Genomic DNA, 21,052 nt, shown 5'->3' with positions numbered 1-21,052 from the left:
TATCCAACATATCCCTTATGAAACTACTAAGCATATCTTAGATATTTTTTTTTTTGTTTTTCTTTTATCTATATAAATTTATTTAATAATTATATTATTATTGTTTTTTTCTGTTTTGTGTTTAATGATATTTATAAAACAATTAATTTACATACGTATCCAAAAACAATTTGTTTTTCAAGACTTTCTGGTCCTGGGGTTTTCTGGTTGATAATGAAGACAGAACAATTTATTGGTTTTCTTTTCATAAAAAAACTAAAACAAATATTTTTGTTTAATAATATTTTTTTTGTTAAATTTAGTTTTTTTTACATAGCACAGCTTGTGAGAAATAAAAAAAGGGAAATAACAAAATTAAAAAAAAAAACAAGAAATTTACAATAAAAATTAGAGCTATGTGTATTTGTTTACATTTTACTTTTATAAAGTTAACACATTTTGTTGTTACTGTTGTTGTTGTTTGATTGTTGTATTTGTTCTCTATCATTAGCTACTCCTTTCCGTTTAAAGACCCATAAACAAGAATCTCTTACCTTTACTTATCATACCATTTCTAAGTTGAAAAATGAAAAAATTTAAAGCTTGGCTTCAACTTTTCAAGACAACCAAGAAACAATATACAAACACGGCAAAATGTTTGCTGGGTTTACAAGCATTTATTTCTAAGCTACTCATGCTCTTTGTGTTTGCCTAGCCAATTACCAATCTAGGCAAAACATATATTGACTTCCTGCTGCATTTTCCTTTTCTAATTTCCACCCCTTTTTTTTGGACATAAGTCTTAAAGATTCCTTAGCTAATGTGATCCAATTATAATCTCAATACAAGTCCATTTCATATAGCAAAGGACATGTTGCACTTGGGATTCGAGAGGAATTTTTGGTTGGGAAATAATTTCACCAATATGCCTTTGGGGTCACAAAAGCACATATATTTCCCTTAGAGCTGTGCATCATCTTCCAGGTGCAAGAATATGTATATCCAAATGGAGGAAATCTGCTGTAAAAAGAGAGAGGGGAAAAATAATTATTTTAAGTTAATAAAAACAAAACATAAAAAAATACCTATGAATATATGTATGTATATAATATTATTTATATATAATTTAATCTGATTTAATTCATGGTTATCATCAATTTTGGATAACTTGCATGATTTTTATTTTTATTTATTAAACATATAGAAATAAAAAATAATAATAAGATTAAATATAAGAAATATTAAAGCTATACAGAAGAAAAAATATTTTTTGTCTTCAGTCACGAAATTAATTCAAGTTGCTTCACGGAAATGATCAATCAATCGATCAATCACCAATTTCAATTAAAAAATTATTTTTTTAATAAACAATTAATTTATCTAATTAAAAAAAATCCAAATATATTGACAAATTATCTTAGTGAAATTGACACATTTAACTTGTGTGACTGGTATTTGTTAAGTTTGAAAAAAATAATTGGCTCAATTAAATTTTTATTATTTTATTTAAAAAATTTTTAATTAAACATATTTTTAATTTTAAATTCAATTAAAATTTTAAATTGAAAAAATTGTGGTGATATCTTTTTCTGTGTATATTAAAACAGGATCTGTTATAAATTTGGGTTGGTTAAGCTAAGTTAGCTAAGCTGAATTATAGATAACCTTGTGAGGTAGACTAAAAAAAATCTAAGTTACTTTGAACTTAAGCCCTGAATTGAGATTTAGTTCAAAGAAAGAATTTCAAATGCCTTATAGAACCTCGAATTCAGCCAAGAAGAGTTAAAGTGCTTTCATAATAAAAAAATATTAAGACAACGAAGTATTTCTTATTCCGCAAAGCTGAATTTAAATTGACTAATAGAAACTTTTCATGTATAGAACCTACCAAAAAAAAAAAAAAAAAATAAATAAATAAATAAATCCGAAAATTTTACAAACGAAGTTCTTGGTTATAAAACAAACAGCCAGCCAAGAAGAGTTTAATTTTTTAATAAAAAACATATTTAGACAACCAAAATTATTTTTTATACCCTCCACCATAGGATGGGGGGTATATTAACTTTGTCATTTCGTTTGTAACACATCGAAATATTGCTCTAAGACCCCATAAAGTACATATATTCTGGGTCGTGGTGAAATTTTGAGTCGATCTAAGCATGTCCGTCCGTCCGTCCGTCTGTTGAAATTACGCTAACTTCTGAACGAAACAAGCTATCGACTTGAAACTTGGCACAAGTAGTTGTTATTGATGTAGGTCGGATGGTATTGCAAATGGGCCATATCGGTCCACTTTTACGTATAGCCCCCATATAAAGGGACCCTCACATTTGGTTTGTGGAGCCTCTAACAGAAGCATATTTCATCTGATCCGGCTGAAATTTAGTACATGGTGTTGGTATATGGTCTCTAACAACCATGCAAAAATTTGTCCACATCGGTCCATAATTATATATAGCCCATATAAACCGATCCCCAGATTTGGCTTGCGGAGCGTCAAAAAGAAGCAAATTTCATCCGATCCGGCTGAAATTTGGTACATGATGTTGGCATATGGTCTCTAATAACCATGCAAAAATTGGTTCACATCGAACCATAATTATATATAGCCCCCATATAAACCGATCCCCAGATTTGGCTTGCGGAGCCTCAAAAAGACGCAAATTTCATCCGATCCGGTTGAAATTTGGTACATGATGTTGGTATATGGTCTCTAATAACTATGCAAAAATTGGTCCGTATCGGTCTATAGTCATATATAGACGATCTCCAATCACACAAAAAGTAGTTCATATCGGTTCATAATCATGGTTGCCACTCGAACCAAAAATAATCTACCAAAATTTTATTTCTATAGAAAATTTTGTGAAAATTTTATTTCTATTGAAAAGTTTGTTAAAATTTTATTCAGTTCATAATCATCGTTGCCACTCGAGCCAAAAATAATCTACCAAAATTTTATTTGTATAGAAAATTTTGTCAAAATTTTATTTGTATAGAAAATTTTTCATTTTTCAAATTCTTCTTTATTAATTTTATTTTTTAATACAATTCATTTAATGAGATTTTATCACAGTAGATATTACAACAAATGAGACTCTGGCTGGCAATATAAGCTATGTCATTTAAGATACATATTATTAAAGGCAAAAACAGGCTAAAGACCTTTATATGAAATTAAACAAAAGTCAAATATTGTTGAAAATTAACATACAGAAGATTATCTAATTCAGAAACCATGCAGAAGATTATCTAATTCAGTAACCTAAAACAAACATATATTTTCAATTTGATAATTTAATAGTAAAAAAATAAATATTTTAATATACTTGCTCTACACAAGACCTTATCAAACAATAAGGGGAAGTTTCAATTTTGGAAAAATAATTTAAATTTAGCCTTTTGATGAAATCACAAATTTTCTCATATCCAGTTTCATTATGAAGTAATGAAGTAGAGTATCTCCAATTCTTTCCATTGATAATTTTTAAACATTTATTTTGTACAATCTGTAACTTCTCCAAATGGGTCTTTGCAGCTTTGTACCAAACTGGACATGCATATGTTAAAATAGGTCTTATGATACCTTTGAACAGAAGATTCTTATTTTTATGATTCAGCAGAGACTTTCTACACAAAAGCGGCCACAACGCCCTTAACGATTTTAACGATTTGTTACGGATCTCTTCTAAATGTTTCCCATAAGTTAATTTTTTATCTAACGTGACCCCCAGATACTTGATACTATCAGCAACCGCAATCGTTTCATCTCCAAACATAAGCCTTCGATTCGGCTTCCTTTTAGGGGATTTATTATAAGGAAAAATAATCGCCTGCGTTTTACTGGGATTTATTTTAATCTTCCATTTCGAAAAATACCTATTGCAAGACGCCAGTCCTTTTTCCATTTTCTTCAAAAGCGCTTTAGTTACCTTACTAGTAGTAATAAGCGCAGTATTATCTGCATAATAAGCAACTTGCATGTACGATGGAGGAGAGAAATCCGATGTGTATATTGAGTAAAGCAAAGGCGAGAGAACGGAACCTTGTGGCAAACCAGTAGAAAGAACTTTTTCGTCCGAGTTGATGTTGTTGACAGCGACGATAAAAGATCTCCCATCAAGAAAATCAGAGATAGTTCTGCTGAGATAATTTGGCACGTTTCCTCGAATTAATTTATAAATAAGACCCTTATGCAATACAGTGTCAAAAGCTTTTTCTATATCAAGGAGGACAAGTCCTGTAGATTGTCTATTGCGTCTGTTGTTACCAATAATATTTCCAATTCTAGTGATTTGATGCACACAACTATGACCGCTTCTGAACCCAAACTGCTCATTACATAATATCGAATTGTCCTCCGCAAAACTGAAAAGCCGTGAATGGATAGTTTTTTCGTATACTTTGGAAAGATTACTCAGTAAGCTGATGGGCCTATAATTTCTCGGGTCAGTTTTCGATTTATTTGGCTTATGAATGGCAATAACCTTAGCTTTTTTAAAACACGCAGGAAAATAATTTAGCGAAAGACAACTGTTGAAGAGCAATACCAAAAGTTTTAGTGCTTTTTCAGGCAACTGCTTTATCAATACATTTGATATGTCATCAAATTCAGGAGATTTAGACGCTTTAAGGCCAGAAATTATGCTCACAATTTCATTAAAAGTGATACGATCAGATAGAATAGAAAATTTTTGCCTCAATTTTATTTGTATAGAAAATTTTGTCAAAATTTTATTTCTATAGAAAATTTTGTCAAAATTTTATTTCTGTAGAAAATTTTGTCAAAATTTTATTTCTGTAGAAAATTTTGTCAAAATTTTATTTATATAGAAAATTTTGTCAAAATTTTATTTATATAGAAAATTTTGTTAAAATTTTATTTCTGTAGAAAATGCTGTCAAATTTTTATTTCTAAAGAAAATGTTGTCAAAATTTTATTTCTATAAAACATTTTTTGAAAATTTTATTTCTATAGAAAATTTTGTCAAACTGAATTATATACGTATTTGATCGATCTTTTTGATTTAATATATACCACGTATGGACTTACATACAATTTAGAAGACGGTGTTAGGAGGTTTTAAGATACCTTGCCATCGGCAAGCGTTACCGCAACTTAAGTAATTCGATTGTGGATGGCAGTGTTTAGAAGAAGTTTCTACGCAATCCATGGTGGAGGGTACATAAGCTTCGGTCTGGCCGAACTTACGGCCGTATATACTTGTTTTTAAATAATTTCTTATTCAGCCATGCTGAATTTAATACTCATAATTAAAATTTCGGTTTAGAACCTACACAAAATTTCGGTTTAGAATATACACAACCTATACCTTCCATAAAAATTTAAAATTATTTTGCGAGGTGAACAGCTTAATTGAGATGTCGTTTACTTCAAAGAATTTCAGATACCTTACAGAAGCCTGAATTAAGCCAAGAAGAGTTTTAGTTATTTTTATTAAACACAATATTGAGACAATGATATTGAAAACATTTTGGAAGAACTTCTTACTCAGCCAAGCTGAATTTAAATTGATTGATTAACAACTTTTCGTTTATAAGAACCTATACCAAAAAATGATTTCCACATTTTTGAAATATTTCTTATTCAGCAAAGCTGAACTTAATGAATTGACTACTAAAAATTTAAAGTTTTCATTTATAGAACCTACAAAAAAATACATACGAAAATTTAGACAAACGTAGCCTGCCTTTAAAATAAAATAAACAGCTAAGAAGAGTTAAATTTTTTTATAGAAAAAATATCTATTTTTTAATAATTTCTTTTTCAGCCATGCCTAATTTTATGCTCCTACAAAAAATTTCATTATAGAACCTAAACCAAAAAAAAAGCTTCTATAAAAATTATTTTACGAGGTGAACTAAAGAAAAAATAAAGTCAGCTGAACTTAAGAGTCCTGAATTGAGATTTCGTTAACTTTAAAGAATTTCGGATACCTTACAGAAGCTTGAATTCAGCCAAGAAGAGCTTAAGTTCTTTTTATTAAACACAATATTGAGACAAAGAAATTGAAAACATTTTGGAAGAACTTCTTATTCAGCCTAGCTGAATTTAAATTGACTACTAAAAACTTTTCGTTTATAGAACCTATACCAAAAAAGGATTTCCGCAAGAACGAACATTTAGAAAAACGAAGTTCTTCGTTATAAAATAAACAGCCAGTCAAAATGAGTTTAAGTTCTTTGTTTTTAATAGAAAAAATTTAGTTTTTTAATAGAAATTTGTTTTTTTTACTAATTTATTTTTTTAATAAAAAATTATTATTTTTGTAATAATTTCTTATTCAGCCAAGCTGAATTTAGTTTTCAAACTAAAAATTTAAAGTTTTCGTTAATAGATTCACACAAAAAAATTCCTTTCTCCGGAACGAAGTTTTATTAGACAAACTAAATTGTCCATGGCTATAAAGTATTCTCTTTAAAGGCCACCAAACAGCCAGCCAAAAATAGTTTAAGTATTTTAGACAACCAAATTGAACATATTTTTGAACAATTGTTTTTAGTAATCCAAGCTGAATTTTACTACTATAGATAAAAGTTTGTAAACCTCAGCAAAAAGTATTTTGTGATACACCAAAATAATTCCATGTTAAAATTCCCTGCACTTACCAATTTTGGGATCGTTGAAATAGCGGCCAAAAAATATTTTCCAAAGAAAATAAAAATTTAATATTGTCTAAAGATGACTGGAAACCAATTGGAACAGTGTTTTGTTTTGTTTGCTTTTTTGATTTATTCTTTTCCGCTTAATTTTAATCACGCTTGATTTCTCCTTTTGACTATGGTTTGGGATGGTGACATTTGACATGGATCTTTGGGTGTGCGCCCCCGTATGATGCAACACCATCGTTTGGTCTCTCTAAACACCATTGCAATCGATCTCTACAATATCCTTGGGCACATCAACAAATTGATAAACCAAACGCTGACCATCGACCTTAGCCAGTATGCCTCTTTGATAGTAGTAACGCAATGCTCGACCCATGGTCTCATAGTTCATGTCCGGCTTGTTCTTATGCATGCCCCAGAGACGTGAGACAGCCTTGGAATCGACCAATTTAAAGACACCCTTCTCACGATTCGTCCATTTAATGAAACGTGGACAGTATTCGCGATCTTGCAATAGCTTCAATAGGAATTCCCAGAGATATGTGGTGGATCCTTCGCGACTGCGACGCTTCACACCCATTTCAATTTTAGGCTTGCGGGGCTTTTTCACTTTGCGTTGCTGGAAACCACCCAATTCTAGCATATAGGAGAGATCATAATTCACACTTGAGGTGGCCGGTTGTATGACGCTCTGCTGATGCGTTAATACGCCATTGGACGAGAGGACGCCATTGCTGGTTGAGCCAACAGTGGGATTTGACACGGAGGAATGCTGCTGATGCGTATGCAAAGCATGCTGCTGATGTGGATGTAGGGAATGATGTGAAGCCAAACCACCAACTGTGGCACGAGGCGGAGAGGGCGTTGTAAAGTATGGCGCACCACCGTAAGAACCATTGGGCGCCGTTGAGCTGCAGGAGACATTGCTATTACCAATTGGACCATTGTTGGATGGATTACCGCCGCCGCCCCCACCGCCATTAGTTGTCAAGGGCAAATAATAGTTTTCGGCCACTATAAAGAGAAAACAAACGATGTTTTTTATGAATTGATCTAGATAAGTGAAATTCTATAAATATTTATTTTTTTCTAAATTACTGATTCCCTTAACGTATGAGTACTGTGCTAATGGGGGCTCTGTATTTATTAATATTCGTCATACGCCCTGGGACTCTTTGTGCAATTTCATAATTTTCTGTCAGTCAGGTGATAGAATTTTTGTCGAGTTCAATTTTTAAAAAGTACTTTTTTATTTAGTTAAAAAACGCAAATAATTTAATTTATTTTTGTTTAAACAATTTTTCAATATTAATGAAGTAATTTTTGAGTTAAAATATTTTTTCTCACTTTGCTTTTTTAATATCAAATATATAAAATTAATATTTGATACAGTGGAACTTTTTGCAAGTAAAATTATTTTTAAAGAAAATTCCAAAATTGAACATTTTATTTTTTTTTTGTCGAAATCATTTTTATACAAGATTTTATAATTTTTTCTAAATTATTGGTTGATTATATATGTATCTGGACAGTTTATCGAAATCATTTTTATACAAGATTTTATAATTTTTTCTAAATTATTGGTTGATTATATATCTGGACAGTGTATCGAAGAAATATCGATAAATCGATGCTTTTCACAACAGAATTTAATAAGTTATATTTGATCGTTTTTTCCTGAAATTGATTGACGATATCTCCCTGGACGTATGAGTATTGCGTTAATAAGGGGTATGTAGTTATTAATATTCGTCATACGTCATGTATGTTAACTCTTGGTACAATCACATCATTTTCTCTCAATTTTATGGGAAGCTAGAATTTTGTTCGATTTTATTTTTTATTTTTTAATTATAATTTTTTTTTATTTTTTATTTAAAATTTTCTTACAATATTAAGTATATAAAATTAAAATTTGTTACAGCGCAATTAATATTAAAATGCAAATTGAATTAGTTGTAAGGAAAATTCCAAAATTGATCATTTTAATTTTTTTTGTCGAAGGTATTTCTATATATGAATGAGAAAAAACGATGTTTTTTTAAATAGAATTTAATAAGTTAAATTCTATAATTTTTTCTAAATTATTGGTTGATGATTTATTTAGACAGTTTATGGAAGATATATATTGATAAATCGATACTTTTCATAACAGAACTTAATTAGTTAAATTTTATGTTATAGTTTTTTTTTTATTTTTCTAAATAATTGATTGATGATATCGCCGTTGACGTATGAGTATTGCGTTAATAGGGGGGATGTAGTTATTAATATTAATCATACGTCATTATATTCTTGGTATAATTCCATGATTTTCTCTCAATTTTATAATAAAGTAGATTTTTGTTTAAATTAATTTTTTAATTATTATTTTTTAGTTTGATTATTTTTTTTTGTATTTATTTCTGTTTAAAAAATTTAAATATTAATAAATTAATTTTTGAGTTAACGTTTTTTTTTTTTAATTTTAAAATATTGTACAAATACGACTTCGAATTCATCAAGATAGAATTTTGGTCAAATTTATTTAAAAAATATATTTTTAATTATTTTTGTTGAAAAAAATTAAATATTATGAATTAATTTTTTAATATTTTTTAAATATTATGAATTTAGTTTTTGGGCTTTGATTTTGTAATATGAAATTATGTGTATGAAATTAATACTTGTTACAAAAAGATTTGTTACAATTAATATAAAAATGGAAAATTAAATTATTTTCAATAAAAGTTCCAAAATTATTTTTGTTGTGTCATTGTAGAACCAACAAAAAAAACGATATTCTTGACAGGCATTTACATACATAATTAGGAAATGTAATATTTTGTATGAATATAACTATATGAGTTAAATTCTGCAGTTTTTTTTTCTAAATTATTTATTAATTATATCTCCACTGACGTATGAGTATTGTATAAATAGAGGGTATGGATTTATTAATGTTCGTCATACGCCCCGGGGCTCTTTGTACACTTCCATAATACTCTGTCAGTTTATAGAAGGTAAAATTTTGGTCGTGTTTAACATTTTTTTAAATATTTTTTTTTTGTTTAAGAAAAAAATATTCTTTGTTCTTTTTTGCATATATTATTGTATTAAGTTTTTAGTGAACTTTTTTTTATAATATCGGGTATATAAAATTAATTTTTAATCAGTTTTAAAAAATGTTACAGAATTGAACATTTTATTTTTCTTGTAATTTTAAAACATAATAAAATCGGTATCCGAAGGCATTTCGATAAATCGTGATTTTCAAAATCGAACTTAAAACGTTAAAATCTTAAGTTATTTTCCGTATTATTGATTGATAACATCTCGCTTGACGTATGAGTACTGCGTTAATAGGGGGTATTTACTTATTAATATTCATCATACGTCATGGTACTCTTTGTACAATTCCATAATTTTCAATTGTACAGGAAGCTAGAATTTTGGTCGAATTTAATTTTGAATTATAATTTTTTATTCTGTTTTAAAATTATTTTTATTAATTGTTGTTGAAGAAATGTAAATATTAAATTAAAAAATATTAAATAAAAAATTTAATTGCTTCAAAAAATGTTTTCAATTGAAACAAAAATCAATAACAACAATTAATTAAATCAATTAATTTTTTAGTTGATTTTGGTGGTTGATATTATCATTTTGGTCATTGAAGACATTTTAATTAAATATTAATTAATTCCATAATTTTCAATTTTAGAATTTTGGTCGAGTTTAATTTGAATTATTATTTTTTATTTTGTTACAAACAATTATTGTTATTAATTGTTGTTGAAAAAATGTGAATATTGAAGAAAAAAAAAATATTCAATTAAAAATTTAATTGGTTCCAATTTTTTTTTTGTGAAACAAAAATCAATAACAATAATTAATTATATCAATTAATTTTTTTTAAATGATTTTGGTGGTTGATACTATCATTTTGGTGAGTGAAGACATTTTAATTAAATATTAATTGGATCAATATTTCGCATTTGAAGACTGAACATATTTTTTCTGTGTACAATAGAATTTTTTGCAATTAATATTAAAATAAAAAATTATATTACTCTTGATGAAAATGACAAAATTGCACATTTTGTTTTTTAATATTAAAACCAATAGTTTATAGAATTAGTATTTTCGGTAAACATATGTTCATAAAGGTCATTAATATTATACACTGACCCCAATTTTCTTTAGGGTAAAAAAAATATATATTTCATTTGCTCATCGTGATGTTGTTGCAACAAAATAATTTCTAGATTTGGTATTTGTATGCTTGAACTAAATAAATATGTGTTTATTCGTTATACTTTATTGATTTCTAAAACAAAACATGCCTATTATATCTACATAATCGTTTCTACATTTATGTAATAGATATCATCCTATTAGTTTATATAGCAAATATTATCCACCACCCTGTCAATACCATAAGGCATGGATAACTTCACTTTGCCAAAATCACTTCTCACCAACAATCTACAGGAAACGAAATCAAGTGGTTCTTTGTTTGTAATACAATTTGTATGACAAGAACTTCCCTTGTTGTCCATCATAGTCATATATATTTCTTTCGTCAAAATACACCTCACTTGCACCCCATCCCCTACCCTCCCGCACATGACGTACATATCAAATGTAAAATAACAGCAATATGTCATGTATGCGAATACGAAGACATCGTGCACAAAAATTCTGCTTATAAAATTTCATATACTATGTAGAAGGAATACAAGCAATAAGCAATATTGTCGACTGCAACGATGCATATATCGGTATGTGGTGTGGTTTATAATAATAAAGATTACTGTTTTGTTGTTGTTGTTGACGATATTTTGTTTGCTTTATACATTTGTAGGAACATTATATTTATATATGTACGTTTATATACATATATAGTCATTATAACATGCTAGTGCAAACATACATACATACATATGTCTATTTGTATAGATGTTTATGAATACAAATGTACATATGTGGATTTCTCGTTTTGTTGGTTTACATCCGGCGTCAAAATTAACGAGGAATGTTACAAAATATACTGCAATAAAAATAAAAGTGTTTTTGCAATTCTCGCGCATTCGAACAGCAACAAAAACAACAACAACAACAGCAATAATAATCCTACTCTTCGGTCACATCAACAGAATGTTGTTTTTGTTGTTATCTACACTCTCGCTCTTAAACCAAAACCAGAATGCACTACTCACGGATTCAATTTAATACCAGAGTATAGTATTGCACTCCGAACGAAAATCATGAGGAGAGAAATTTAATGTTTGTGGTGGTCTGTGGGTGGGGGGCAGTGTAATATGGGTTGAGTATGAGAAGGAGAGAGATTCAAAAGATTGGAGGTCTATGGGGCTTGAAGTCATAAGAGCTAAAGAGTTTCACACAAAGAAGTAGTGAGCACAAATTATGTATGTTAGTATGTGTGAATATTTGCGATCTCTCGAAATGACAAATATTTTCAACAACATGGGAAAATGTATTTTGTTTGCCATACAACATATTTTAAGATAGGTAAATCGCCTAATTATGATGTTTACTGCATAAACTTATTTCCATTGAAAGAAAACCAAATTACTTTATTTTAAAATTAATTGAATTTATTTTTTTTAGCATAACAACAAATGAAATGAATAACAGACAATCATTGATACGTTTGTCACAAGTACGGGTTTATTTTAAAGATAATGTTGGCATTTCGTTTGACAACAATTTAATTTGGGAGTATTTATAGGGGAATCAAGCCCCCCTTTATCACCTTACCAGTTCCTAAGCACCACAATACAAATGCATTTTCATTATTTGCCTTGCATTCTCCCCATTCGATACTCTCTCAGACTCTCACCTAATGCGTTTGTGTACATGTGAATGAGTAAGCGAGTGTGTTTGTGGATTGTTGGGGGGAATACTCAATAACCAACTGCGGTGTTGAAATGCTCCATAGCAAAAAACAAAAAAAAAAAATGCGGGAATGAAGGCACAACCAGCTACTGACTATCGTTTCGCTTTGCCTGTTGGCTGTGTATGAAATTGAAGAGAGTTGCATGTGGTTGTGACCTTCAGAATTTGTGCAAAGGCAATGTGTCGATGACCACAGATTCATACATTTATACATATAAATAAACGACGTACATACAACAACAACTCAACGTACATATGTTTCTTTGAAAGAAAATAAAATCGAAATGAAAAAAAAGAAAACCAAACGCAAACAACAGCAGTGCAGCAATAGCAGTAGCAGAGGCAGCACCAACCCCACAACAAGCAGGCAAATGGACGAATGCTTCGATGAGATTGAGTGCAGTAGCAAGTAAAGTCATTTGCTAGAAGAGTAGACACTCACACACAAATGGACTCACTGACTTATGGTGTATCTTTAGAATTCTGTACAAATGTTCTGCGATTATGAACAGCAATACGAACAACAACAACACCAACAAATAGCCAAGAAAAAAAGGAAAAGAAAAGCAAATAAATTTTCTGCATTCAATTCTTGTTTTAGTTTTTTCTTGCTTGCCTTTTGTTAGTTTTGCATATGCAAAAAAAATCCATGTACTGATAGGTTTGAGTTGTATGGTCAGTCTGTTTAGGTCGTCTTCTCGTTCATTAGTAATTTGCTTTCTTATTATAATCGCATTAGTTTTGTTGAGACATTAATAATGTTTAGAATTGCTTGTTGTTGGTTTTGTTTGACAGAGTTTAAGGTATGTACATGAGTGATTGATTGACTGACTGGCTGGCTTACTTGATTCTGTCTCATGATGACTTGGGATTCTGAGATTCATTGATATATATATATGCATATTAAATGGAAGTAAATTAAATTGTTTAATAAAATATAAAATCCAAAACAATTCTTATTAGATCCCAGGGAAGAAGGCTAAATGTTACCATGGACTCGATCCATATCTCTGTTAAATAACAATTTAGTTTTCCAGTTTTCGGGATCCTCTGATCTGTAAATCATAGGGCTGTCACTTAATCTAACCTAATTTACCATTATCCATGTTGAGTTGTAATGTCTATATAAAATCAAAAAATTCTACCACATATTAAAATGAGCAAAATAGTGGTGAGTGAATTAATTTTTCTCAACAACACATTTGGTTGTGATTTCGCGGCCGGTCAACTCAACTAAAACTGGTAAAATTTCTAAGTAAGTCCTTATTTCTTTAAGCACTCATTTTCCCCTAAGAGTTCCTATAATAAATACATCAACAAAAATTGGACATTATCACTTTAATATTGGGTATAAATGAATATCTCCATTCATCTCTACTTCTCTAAGCACTCTGTTTTCCTTAAAAGATCCTATAATAAGCAATATACATTTAACATTATCTCTTTAATATTAGGTTTAATGAATATCTCTATACATTATACAAAATCTCACCACTTTTTAAATTTAGCACAGAAACAATGTTGGTTTATTTAATATCATAACTTCACAAAAAGTCTCTCTCTCTCTAGATAAAGCTGTTGAGAGCAAACATTTGCTAAATGTTATTTGCACTTTCCCTTCTTTCCCTCCGATTTCATTTAAATTTTCTCTTTCTTTTTACTCAATGACATTTACATTTTCTCTTTCCGTTATCATAACTTTAATACATTTTGTGGAGATATTTCTTGTAAAAACTATTTACTCTCTGATTCTTGTTTAGAAAATTTCGCAATAAATGAAGCTGTTGAGAGATAACATTGAGTCGATTTGATTTCTCTTGATCTCTTCTCTTTACTTGATTTCATTTACATTTTCTCTTCTTTCTATTCGATTTAATTTACATTTTATTTTTATAGTTAATTGTAAATTTTCATGATCCCGCACGCACAGAAAAAACATGTTTGGACATGGTTGCCGCATCCATTTAATGCTTATTTAGAGTATGTAATTATCGCGAAAACCATGTATTTTGTCTTTGTAAAAATAATTTTCGAGCGGAGAAAAATATATGTTAGCAATAAGCATTTAAATGGTTCTCAAATGCCGCAAACATGTTCTATTATTTAAATGATAGAATTTGAGACCATTATATGGTCAGGAAAATCATGTATCTGACCATTCAATTTTTTTACTTTTTTGCAGAGAAAAAATATTTTTATAGTTTACGTATAGACATGTCTACAACCATTACATGGCCATAAAGACCATGTACATTGTTTTCGTGACCATTTAATTTTTTAATTTTTTTGCAGCGACAAGAATTTTATAAAAACATTGAGCAGGTACACACGATTTTCATTTTGCGCGTCAGTCGTGTGTTGATTGTTTCTTGGAATGGACGGAGAATACGGAATTATTGTGTTTTGTGTTAATTTATTTATTCAGAAATGGAACGTGGTTTTATGTGAATACAAACAAGGAAAGTGTAATTGAAAAAAATATACCTGGTTTTTGTTCTGCATTTTGATATATGGTATAATTTATTTTTATTTGCAGTTACATGATGTCTGCGTTTGTACATTTGATGGTCACGAAGTAAATATGGAATGATTACTTATTGTTGAAATAGAACCAAACTAGAGTGTGTAAAAATATGTGAAGTTTGCTTGCACGACATTATAAATACAAATAAACAATGAATTAGTTTATAAATAAATAAAAACAAATAAATAAAGTTGATTTTGTGTTTTCTTTTCTCAAGTGGCGTCCTTTTTTCGACGACGAAAAAAAGTTTTTTCATAAAAATCAAAACATTTTAGGTTGTGACCATGTTCTTTTAACTAGAAGAAAAACATTTTTGACGAATAACATAACATTTTAGATCGTGACCATTGTCTTTTAATGGAAACAAAATTCTTTTTATCAATATAATAACATTTTAGATGAGGACAATTGTATTTTTCTTAGAACCATGTTCACTGAGCCAACATGGTTGCAGGTTAAAATGTTACATGGTCGCCGCAAAAATAGCTGCTATCATATTATTTTGCTCTTCGAATATGATTGTGGCAATCATGTTTCTTCTCTGCGTGCGATCAAATGAACATTTAACCAAATCTTATTTGAATTAAAATATACATATGTATGCATGTATGTACTTACTTCCACGATTCCAAATATTTCGTATTTGAGAATTCTGATATAGATTCGGATGCAGAAATGTACCATTAGCCAAATGTGATGGATGTGTCGAACAATGGGGAGGTAAACCAAGGCGGGCCTTAAGTTCATCACTACACGGTTGACCACCGGAGCTTGAACTATCCACATCGGAGACTCCACTATCGGCCGGACTTGGAGGAAATGACCCTAGTATATAATAAAAATATTAAGAAAAAAAGAAACCCGAAAACAAAATATTTTCATTAATGAATAGCAAAAACCCATGATCATTATCCTAGTAAACGTTTATCCTTATCGCATTAAAATGTCCCATCATATTACCTGTTGTTCCTGCACCATAACTTCTGTGATGTGTATTATGCAGTGAACCACCACTTAACAGATTGTGTAACAGTGGCCGGTGTGGTATATTCAATGACTGTAAATTATTGCTGGTAGGTCCTGTTAGATTGCCGCCATGTTGTTGTAAATTAACATTACCACCGCCACCTCCACCAAGCTGGTGCTGTTGTTGTTGTTGATGTTGTGTGGGTGATGTTAAAACATTTTGTTCTGTCTTAATATTGATGATAGTGGGTGATCCTGTAAACGTTGATTGATTTCCATTCGAATGTTGTGGCGTTAATGGTGACTGTTGCTGCTGCTGTTGTTGTTGCTGATGTGACTGCTGTTGGTGTTGTTGATGAGCGGTTTGTTGCGCATGATGATGTGGTGGCAGGTGATTGTGTAGATGAGGTCCCGGACTTGTTGATTGTTTGATAATAGGAATTTCAGTATCTGAAAACAAACAAAGAATATGGAGATATAAGTGAAAGTAGTCATAAAATTGAAGAAAAAAAAACATAATAATAATAATAAAAAATATGAAATAAATAAAATACAAAGCAAGCTTAACTACACGCTTTTTTATATGATACATATTTATGAGACGTCGAGTAAATCTCTTTAGTAAGAAGCTGCTCATTGTACCAAGTTACCCATATTGGTTCTAGATCCCACTATGGATCACAATTTCATAAATATTACGAAGCTGAAAAAAATTGTAGGTGTTAGACTAAGTCCTTCAATTGAATGTAACACAAGCATACTTTAGTAAAGCAACAAATTCCCACAACCAAAAATGTTGGCATTTTCTTCATATTTTAATGGATCCTCTATTTTCATTTCTTTGAAAATCCACCTACATCTCATATGGTTGAAAGGAAAGATGAAAGCATTTACTGTTTTTTTTTTTTGAGATTTCTTTGTTGCAATCTTGAGAAAGAAAAAAAAATTGGCTTAACAAATTTCTTGTTTTATTTTGCATGTTTAACATGACCATAGCTCGCACCACATTGTAATTTATTTTTGTGGTTTTCCTTTATGGCCCAACCAACAAACACAACGACAACAACAGCAGCATTTGTTGCTGGTTACAATGCAATTGAGAAACATAAAACGTTTTCAAGCTAACTCGACATGACTAATTTCGATTTCGTTTTCATTTCACTTGGAGAATTTCTTTTTTGTTTCTTTTATTTTATGTTGCGAATTCTGTGTGTGTATTTTTGTTTTTTGTTAGAAAAATAACAACAACAGAAAAACCAACGTTAGGATTTTACTTTTGCTTTTCACCGCATGCAACATGCACGGCTGGCGTGGCGAAGTGCAAAATTATAAGACGAGGGAAAATTGTTGGGCTCAAGCAAGCGAGCGAGCGTTAATATAAAAAGTAAAAGTGCATTTTCACTGATTTCTTTGGCAGATGAATAAGAGATGGTTGGACAGACACACAGGCTCGAATGATGATTATAGGCAATGCAACCAGCCAAACAACTCATCAAAAACTGTCAGCCAGGTTGCACATTCACATTTATAGGCATTTGTGCAATACTTTTACACATAAATCTTAAAGTTTTCGTTGATGACGTTGGCCCATCCACAAGCTCATGTTTCTGGATGAGTGTACATACACACTCACATAGAATAGCAGATATGTATGTATAAAATGTCATACTATAACATTTGATGGAAAATAAAAGTAATTAACATCTACTGTCATTTCAAATAAGTAAGGATATCTTAATACATATTATGAGAGAGTGAAACATTTAAAGAATTTCTAAAAAATTAATAAATAATAGGGAAGATTTTATGTGTATTAAAATTGAGAAGGTCCCTATATAGAGCAAAGATTTCTATTAGTAAGGGTAATAGTATATCTCCATTCGAAAATTCTCAGTCCTCTCTTTCTCTCAATGAGATGAATGATAATTCATTTGTATTCACATATAAACCATTATACCCTCAGAAAAGGGTAATGAAAAATTAGATAACCGATTTAACGTTATTTTAGTTCATGAAAATTAGTTGATTATAGTTCAATTTAGCCAAATGTGAGGAAATTGTCTTATTTTAATTATTTTTTGGTTATTCCAATGACATGAAATAAATATGAGAACAAGTGTTTTATACAATTATAATAAATTCGAAATTCGCACAAATAATAATAGTAATACACAAAAAAAATAATTTTTGGATTCAATCACGAAATTAATTGATCCAATTAATTTAATTCAATTACAGAAATGATAGTATCAATCACCGAAGTCAATTGAAAAATTAATTGATCCAATTAATTGATACTGTTCATTTTTGTGATTTATTTTTTTTTAATTAAAAAGTTTGTTGAATCATTTAAATGTTTAATTGAACATATTTGAAAATTCAACTAAATCTTTAATTGGAAATATTTTTGTGAATTTTTTTTCTGTGAATATTTGTTATGAGAGGTAAATTTTAATGTATTAATATAGCAAACGTCTCCAGATAACTGTCCACATTGGGGAGTTATCCGGTTTTAAGAGTGTTTAAGTTTGAGAGGTTTCACTGTATATCTATAGAGTTCGATCTCTTTAAGAACTCGAACAGGCTCAGTCATAAACCTTATAATACATAAATGATCCACTATTCTCTTAAAAAAAAATGTGTCGTTCCAAAAATTAATTTTCTGACATTTCGTTTTGATTTTTTCGTAAAGAATCAGTCCCAAACATTAATTTTCGCGCATTTGCTTTTGTGTTGTTCGTAAAGAGCAATGCTGCTCAAAATTAAATTTCGTATTTTCGCGGTTTTGGTCACAATTTTTGTTCAAATATGAACTTTTAATATATTAATTTATTTATAAATCCTCTGTTTTGTGTAAAATTGGCAAACTACAAAAAGGAAAACGAAAGAGATTCTAAGCGTGTTCTTATTTTTCTCGTTTATTCTTAATCGTCGGACAGTAGTAGTTTGGTCGCAGTTTTAGTCCAATCGAGGTCGCAGTTTTAGTCCAATCGACTTCAAATTTGGCACAAGTATGTGTTTTGGCTCAGAATAGATCCCTATTGATTTTGGAAAAAATCGGTTCAGATTTAGATATAGCTCCCATATATATATATTTCGCCCGATATGGACTTATATGGCCCCAGGAGCCAGAGTTTTACCCTAATTTGCTTAAAATTTTGCACAAGAAGAACAATTAGTACTATAGTCAAGTGTGCCAAATTTTATTGAAATCGGTTCAGATTTAGATATAGCTCCCATATATATCTTTCGCCCGATATGGACTAATACGGTCCCAGAAGCCAGAGTTTTACCCCAATTTGGTTGAAATTTTACACAGGGAGTAGAATTAGCATTGTAGCTATGCGTGCCAAATTTGGTTGAAATCAGTTCAGATTTAGATATAGCTCCAATATATAGCTTCCGATTTACACTCATATGACCACAGAGGCCAATTTTTTGCTCCGATTTAGTTAAAATTTTGCACAGGGAGTAGAATTAGCATTGTAGCTATGCGTGCCAAATTTGGTTGAAATCGGTTCAGATTTAGATATAGCTCCCATATATATGTTTTTATGATTTCGACAAAAATGGTCAAAATACCAATATTTTCCTTGTAAAATTGCCACTTCTTAGTCGAAAAGTTATAAAAATGACTCTAATTTTCCTAAACTTATAATACATATATATCGAGTGATAAATCATAAATAAATTTTTGCGAAGTTTCCTTAAAATTGCTTCAGATTTATATGTTTCCCATATTTTTTTTAATAACATTGTGTTCCATCCTAGTGCATTAGCAGACTTAAATTTTGAGTCTATAAATTTTGTAGAAGTCTATCAAATTCTGTCCAGATCGAGTGATATTTAAATGTATGTATTTGGGACAAACATTTATATATAGCACCCAACACATTTGACGGATGTGATATGGTATCGAAAATTTAGATCTACAAAGTGGTGCAGGGTATAATATAGTCGGCACCGCCCGACTTTAGACTTTCCTTACTTGTTATACCCTGCGCCACACTGTGGAACAGGGTATTATAAGTTAGTGCATATGTTTGCAACACCCAGAAGGAGACGAGATAGACACATCGTGTCTTTGACAAAAATGCTTAGGGTGGGCTCCTGAGTCGATATAGCCATGTCCGTCTGTCCGTGAACACATTTTTGTAACCAAGGGATTAGGTAGTAATTTAAGCCCAATCGACTTCGAATTTGGCACAAGTATGTGTTTTGGGTCAACGTAGACCCCTATTGATTTTGGAAGAAATCGGTTGAGATTTAGATATAGCTCCCATATATATCTTTCGCCCGATATGCACTTATACGGCCCTAGAAGCCTGAGTATTACCCCAATTTGGTTGACATTTTGCACTAGGAGTACAATTGGTAGTATAGTCAAATGTGCAAAATTTTATTGAAATCGGTTCAGATTTAGATATAGCTCCCATATATATCTTTCGCCCGATATGGACTAATACGGTCCCAGAAGCCAGAGTTTTACTCCAATTTGGTTGAAATTTTGCACAGGGAGTAGAATTAGCATTGTTACTATGCGTGCCAAATTTGGTTGAAATCGGTTAAGATTTAGATATAGCTCCCATATATAGCTTTCGCCCGATTTACACTCATATGACCACAGAGGCCAATTTTTTGCTCCGATTTAGTTGACATTTTGCACAGGGAGTAGAATTAGCATTGTAGTTATGCGTGCCAAATTTGGTTGAAATCGGTTCAGATTTAGATATAGCTCCCATATATAGTTTTCGCCCGATTTACACTCATATGACCACAGAGGCCAATTTTTAACTCCGATTTAGTTGAAATTTTGCACAGGGAGTAGAATTAGGATTGTTGCTATGCGTGCCATATTTGGTTGAAATCGGTTCAGATTTAGATATAGCTCCCATATATAGCTTTCGCCCGATTTACACTCATATGACCACAGAGGCCAATTTTTAACTCCGATTTTGTTTGAAATTTTGCACAGGGAGTAGAATTAGCATTGTTGCTATGCGTGCCAAATTTGGTTGAAATCGGTTCAGATTTAGATATAGCTCCCATATA

The 21,052-nt window shown here is 30.4% G+C and overlaps 1 protein-coding gene across 4 annotated transcripts in view; it reads right to left on the bottom strand.

Moving 5' to 3' along the window:
- Positions 1-21,052, bottom strand: part of Eip74EF (Ecdysone-induced protein E74) — a 303,766-nt gene continuing 282,714 nt past the window's right edge. For 2 of the 4 annotated variants that reach the window (XM_075304889.1, XM_075304890.1), the window contains exons 6-9: positions 15,995-16,450; positions 15,653-15,859; positions 6,610-7,623; positions 3-999 (exon numbers count right to left, since the gene is read on the bottom strand). In XM_075304889.1, the coding sequence (XP_075161004.1) occupies positions 6,860-7,623; positions 15,653-15,859; positions 15,995-16,450 (1,427 nt within the window). In that variant the 3' untranslated portion in view covers positions 3-999; positions 6,610-6,859. Of the gene's footprint in view, positions 1,000-6,609; positions 7,624-15,652; positions 15,860-15,994; positions 16,451-21,052 lie in introns of all 4 variants that reach the window. The other 2 variants (XM_075304888.1, XM_075304887.1) reach the window with 2 other exon arrangements.

Source organism: Haematobia irritans, chromosome 4 (genome assembly GCF_050003625.1).
Source record: "Haematobia irritans isolate KBUSLIRL chromosome 4, ASM5000362v1, whole genome shotgun sequence".
Lineage (NCBI taxonomy): Eukaryota > Metazoa > Arthropoda > Insecta > Diptera > Muscidae > Haematobia > Haematobia irritans.
The sequence above is the reverse complement of the archived record's forward strand: the minus strand, read 5'-3'. Positions and strand labels throughout refer to the sequence as shown.